Source organism: Larimichthys crocea, chromosome I (genome assembly GCF_000972845.2).
Source record: "Larimichthys crocea isolate SSNF chromosome I, L_crocea_2.0, whole genome shotgun sequence".
NCBI lineage: Eukaryota > Metazoa > Chordata > Actinopteri > Sciaenidae > Larimichthys > Larimichthys crocea.
This window is the reverse complement of record NC_040011.1, coordinates 11,227,526-11,233,860: the sequence shown is the minus strand read 5'-3', so window position 1 is coordinate 11,233,860 and position 6,335 is coordinate 11,227,526. Positions and strand designations below refer to the sequence as shown.

The following is a 6,335-nucleotide window of genomic DNA, read 5'->3' as shown; positions in this document are numbered from 1 at the left end:
CATCAAATTAAGTTTTTTATTAATTTATTTTAACGTTGCTCCTGATGCAACAATACAATGGAGGTGAATGAAACTTGCTCACAAAGAATTTCTCATGATCGTCTCAGCATTTTCACGAGACATCTCTCTGCTGCCATTTATCAAACCTTCCACTAATGTTTGGCAAGCGTATTTGTTAATTACACAGTGACACTTCCACACACGCTGTATCCGTTCATGACACATGGGAGTTATCGTAATTATCAGTTTCTGACTGCGTGCACGTCCAAGTCATAATCATGATTGGGAAACTCATTCCTGACACCTCCAATATATCTGACTGCTCCTCGACACAGCAAAAACAAAGAAGGATGTCCTCTCAAATCAGTAACACGAAGTCATGGATCAAAAATCCAAGGTTATCCGGACAAAACAGAAAACCTGCTGCAACATTCACAAACAGCAGTTGTAGAAGTAACTATACTTTGATTATTAATGTTCCATGTCAACTAACAATTGTGCATTCACACTTTCTACTTTACTTATTTTGCTGTATTTGCAATATATTGCTCATTGTAAAGAAGAGTATTGTGAAAGCGACACGCTCGTATCAGCTGTTTTTCTCTTGGTTTTTCAGGGGTAAGAAAAGACAGAAAGTCAGACACAAAGAAAATAAGAGAGTCAGAAACTAACACAGACAGTCAGTAGACCTTAGTTTTTGTCAGAGGGAGCCTCAGGCCGAGTTGATGAGGCCAGCTTCATGTGGTGTGAGGTTTTGGTCCTGATGGGCCGCTGCTTCCTGCTGGAGGGTAGTGTCTCGAAAGATTTGTGTCCAGGGTGAGAGGGGTCAGCCACCATTTTACCTGCATGCCTCAGGGTTCTGGAGGAGTTCAGGTCCTGAAGAGGTGGAAGATCGCGGCCAATCACCTCAGCACCGCAGTCTGCACTTGTCCTTGGTGGTGGCAGGCAGCAGCGTACCAGATGGTGATGGAGGCCATTGCACCATCTCATCTGATGCTGATGTCCGGGTATGTGATGGTGCCCAGGAAACGGAAAGACTCGGCAGGCAAGGCTGAGGTCTTCCTGAAGAGTGTTGTACCGAGTTCACCAGACGGTCAATGAACAAGAAATGAAAACTTATTTCATGTTGTCACGACTGTATAAACCAGTAAATCTCAATCTGCAAACTAACTTGTATGTACTATTCTTCAGATATCTAAAAGTAGAATTCAGAGTTCTGGTGCAAAAAAAAAACAAAACTAATCTCCAGGGAAAAGAAAATGAAGTTGTGGTCTGTGTATTTCTTGGTTGTTCTGCAGCCTTGTGTGTTTCCGGCAGGCGAAGACGTCGTGTTGGGTCTACACACCGTCTGAGTCACCCTGACTCACATTGAGGCGCTGCAGCTGAAAGCAACGTTTTCCCCCCGAGGGAGTGCCGGGCTTGTCAAACTCGCTGCTTCTTGTGTCAAAAAAACCCCAGACACTTCTCATCCTCTAAAGCGCACTTTCTTGTACTTCCCCGGCACTCGGAAATCAATCGCAGATGTTTCTCACGGCACACCAATCAAGCAACAAAATCGTTTCTACCCGGGCTGTGGTTTGTTTTTGTCTTTTTTCCTCTTCAGACAGATTTCCAATGCAAATCTCAGTCAGCTGTCATGTTCGGGAAGATGTTGTTTTTTTAGTTTCTACACACAAGTGAAACTTTGGAGTCTTGTGGTGTTTGCTCTTTCACACAGGCTGGCTTACAGCTACTGAGGTGGGAAACACTGCGATCACGGTTTAACACCGGTTTGACAGGAGCTGCCACCTTTTAAGGTGAAAATACACCTCAGAGTTACAAAGAACAGCTCAGAAGGCAGAACAAAAAAAGATGGAGGGTCAACACAACCCTAACCTTCACATTCATCAGCCTGTTTAATTATATGAACTAATTACTTTCCATTAGTCTGGGAGCACACCTCTAATCATACCTTGCCTACCCTTCTGGCCCCTGTTTGCCTTGATTTTCCCGACCCATCCTCTCTGCCCTTCCCTTCATCCACTCACTTCCCCACCCACATACCTCGAGCCTCTTCCCTCCTTCATCAGGTGTATTCCTCTCTCTAGGTATCTTCTGGGGCCTGTGAGCAGCATCTACATCCATTCACCTGTCATTAATACAAATGAACAAATATTGTTGTGACGGGCCTTGCCAGTGAAATTATGACCATGACTTGGTGTAGCGGCCGTTTACCAAAGGCCCAAGTGCCTTGGCCACCTAGTCAACTGGGGAACTTGTCTTAATTTTGACGCGTCCATAAACAAGCCCAATTCTCTTGCGAAAACCCACTGAAATCACGAAGAGAGATGATGAACTTGAACTGCGATTTATTTGAACATTAACAACGTAAAAAATTACAAAAATCCACAAGTCTGACGGAGTCTGACGGACTCTGACGGTCAAAAACTTATTTCGACCCACACCCCAGTAGACTTTTTAAGACCATCCGAATACCACCAAAAAAAAAAACCCATGTATTATTTAGCGCACATGCGCACTGACTATTGCATGATGGCATTAACTAAATAAAACTACCGTACTTCAGCGGCTCTTACACTTGGATTGAGAAGGCTGCTTTATGGTCTTTTTCCTCCAAAGACGATGATGACAACAGCAGCACAGTGTCCTCTTTGGAGAACAGGGCTGTTTAAAGGTGAGGTGCCCTCAAGCAAATCCGGGGCTTCTCCTCGGTTGGTGAACCCTGACCTTTGACCTCTGACAGGTAGAGTCACACCTCTGTGATACCTTTCCTGTAAAGACATGAGTCTGCGATCGCTCTCAGGTTCAGTTCAGCTCCGAAATATTTAAATGAAAGCGACCTGCATGTACCCGCTCCCCAGATCACACAATGATTGACTGTGTGCGGCTGTGGAACAATGCCTCCCCTTCAGATTAATCATCAAAAAACATGAATGGTGTGGGGGAACAGGCCCACACGCTTTATTCAAATTCATCAAACTCTAATTACCAAATTCCATGTAAAAATTAATCAAAATATAATTAAAACATTAATCTTGAGAGGTTTTTCCTGCTTGCACCAGTGACACAGCACCATCTATGGACCGAGGCGATTACTCACTCTGAATAATCTGGAACTGTGTGCTACTAAAAAAACTTTTTTCAGTTTGAGCTCTTAAAATCATCAAATTTACTTTATAGATATTGATTGTGTGCTCAGTTTAAACTTTAACTGCTTCTCAGAATCATGTATTTGGGTCGTTTTGTTATGTGCTTTTATATTCACAGACACATGAACCTTCATCCAGACTGAAAATTAACAACACAAACAGCCAGTGGTGGAGGAAGTATTCAGATCATTTACTGAAGTAAAAGTACTAACACTAAAACTACAGTTCCTCAAATGTGTTTCCTTTGTGCGGCTTGCTCAGCGGATCTTATTGTGATTTTCCCGACATTTTGGTGTATGGCTAATTCCCAAAGTACTTTGTGTTTGGTGCTAACAAGACGAACAAGGGTGAAGCAAGCGGCAACCTGCGTGGATATGAAATAAAGCCTATGCAAAAGGGCCAAAAACTGCAGTTCCTCTAACGTCCACTTGAAGAAATAAACATGTTTACAGCCTGGTACAAAAAACTGTTTTGGTCTCTGTAGCTAATTTCCCTGTTCACATTATATTAAGGCTTAAAGTTATGCAGGATTAAGAGCGTGGACGCTTTGATTGACAGGTGGGTGTGGTTACAGGTGGCTTGTTTGAGCAACCAGGCTTCATTCAGCTCCACCTCTATAACCATTTTTAGATTAGTCGGGAGGCGGCGGAGGCAGGACCGCCCAGACGGAGACGACCAGAGCGACCACACGGAGCTTCACAACGGCACTTTGTCACGACTGCATCCATGTTTTCTACAGTCTGTGGTGATCCATCTGTCTGTTCTTCTTCTTCACTGTCAGTCACCTTCAGTTCAAACTCAACTTTATTTGTCACTTTAACCACGAGAAAGCAGCTCAGTGAAATAAACAGGGTGAATGCAGGGAGTTCATTTAGAGCACATGTTCAATGAAAACATGAAGACTTGCAGTCTGTGTAATAAATCCTCTTTATTGACTGAGACACAAACTAAATGTTGTTTCTTCATTGAATCTCACATATGTACAAGAAAAGAATGAATCATCTCCTTATTGATTCTGATCATACAAACTAAAGTCATCATGAGCAGTGATAGCCTCCATGGCTAAACAGACACAGGAAGGAGCGCCACCTAAAGAAACTCAAACATTTACACAACCACCAATGAGAAGAGGGCAAAGTACCGCCCACAGTGTTTGATTGACAGGTGAAGAAATGCCACAACAATCAGCTGTCAGCAACAATGATGGAAACAAAACAAGCTGAAGACATGAAACACAGAATTTAACCCTTCAATGACTTCTGTCTATTTGACTTCACACAACTCAGCAGAGGATCCAGAATAAACATAAAGTCCAGCATAGAGAGGCTGAGTGAACGTGGTCTGGACTCTGTGGAGGAGAGTCATGGTTTCAGAGACGCTGTAGAAGGACAGAATACCTGCACTGTGATCCAGGTACACTCCAACTCTGGAGGACCGAGGACCTGAGACGGGAGTTTGGACTTTGTTGTAATAAAAGTTATAACTGTTTGTGTAACAATTTAACCTCCAAGATTTGTCATTGTGTCCAAATAAACATTCATATGATCTCCCTGCTCTGCTGATATTCTTGTATGTGACTGCTACATCAACTCCTCCTCTCCTCTCCACCTCCCAGTAACAACGTCCAGTCAGTCTCTCTCTACTCAGGACCTGATAATAATCAGTGAATCTGTCTGGGTGACTAGAATAAGACTGAGTTTTTTCCATTCCTGTCACTTTTCTGTTCCCCTCAGATAATAACAGCCATGTGTTTGCTGTGTTTGGATCCAGTGTGAGTTCACGTGAATATTTTAAGAACTCAGCTCTGGTCTTGGGCTCTGGTTCTGGTCCTGACAGTGAAACATGGACTTCAGTGTCTGTCAGTGAGATGTTTGTCCGTTGGTCCCTCAGAACGTCCTGTAGTTTATCTCTGAGCTCTGACACAGCAGCTGTCACATCCTCAAAGTCCCTCAGAGGACGGATATTGATGCTGGATGAGTCTGTAGATTGGCTGAGTCGTGACAGTGAGGGGTAGTTGTGTAGAAACTGGTTGTGGTCCTCTGTGTGTGAGAGCTTCTTCAGATCAGCGTCTTTCCTCTTCAGCTCAGTGATCTCCTGCTCCAGCTTCTCCTGAAGATCTTTGACTCGACTCACTTCAGTTTCCTGCTGGGATCTGACCTGCTGCTTCACATCAGACCTTCTTTTCTCCATGAGACGGATCAGCTCAGTGAAGATCTTCTCACTGTCCTCCACTGCTTTATCAGCAGAGCCATTGATAGCCTCCACCTCCTGTTGGAGCTCCTTCACATCTTTCTCTCTGTCCTGGATTCTCTGCTGGATGTTTAGTCGACTCACCTCGAGCTCTCTCTGCCTCTCAGTCCTTTCTGCTGCAGCTGAGACTGTGTCGTGGCCTTTATGTTCATCCACAGAGCAGAGATAACAGATACACTGCTGATCAGTACGGCAGAACATCTTCATCACCTCATCATGACGAGAGCAGATGTTCTCCTGGAGCTTCTTGGAGGGCTCCACCAGCTTGTGTTTCTTTAATGGAGCTACATCATGATGAGGCTGGAGGTGTTTCTCACAGTAAGAGGCCAGACAGACCAGACAGGACTTCAGAGCTTTCAGTTTTCTCCCAGTGCAGACATCACAGGCCACATCTTCAGGTCCAGCATAGCAGTGATCAGCAGGAGCAGCTTGGAGTCCAGTCTTCTTCAGTTCCTCCACTAAAGCTGCTAACATGGTGTTTTTCTTCAGGACAGGCCTCGGTGTGAAGGTCTGCCTACACTGAGGGCAGCTGTGGATTCTCTTCTCATCCTCTCCATCCCAGAAGTTTTGAATACAGTTCATGCAGTAGCTGTGTCCACAGGGAATAGTCACCGGATCCTTCAGTAGATCCAGACAGATCGGACAAGAGAAGGTTTCCCGGTCCAGTTTATTTCCTTGCTGCGCCATTTCTCCTCTCCGCGTCGACGACTGTCTGAGTTTGACTTCCTCAGAAATGAAACTAGTTTGAGCTCTGATCTCAACAACATGCGGCCTGTCAGCTGACACGTCAGCACATGTTGGTTCCACCCATCTTCAAACTGTAGATCTGAGGGGGAGGGAACAAGGAAACATGAGCAGAGAGGAGCTGGCTGTGTTTGAGAGCAGGAAGAAGAGGGAGGGCTTATCAAGAGCTGAGTCATTCCAGGAAGAGGAGCT

General features: G+C 44.6%; 1 protein-coding gene across 1 annotated transcript; it reads right to left on the bottom strand.

Moving 5' to 3' along the window:
- Nucleotides 1-4,412: 4,412 nt before the first annotated feature.
- Nucleotides 4,413-6,086, bottom strand: LOC104937296 (tripartite motif-containing protein 16). The gene has a single exon (XM_019260954.2). The coding sequence runs from the start codon at nucleotides 6,084-6,086 to the stop codon at nucleotides 4,413-4,415; it is 1,674 nt and encodes a 557-aa protein (XP_019116499.2).
- Between the last annotated feature and the right edge of the window lie 249 nt (nucleotides 6,087-6,335).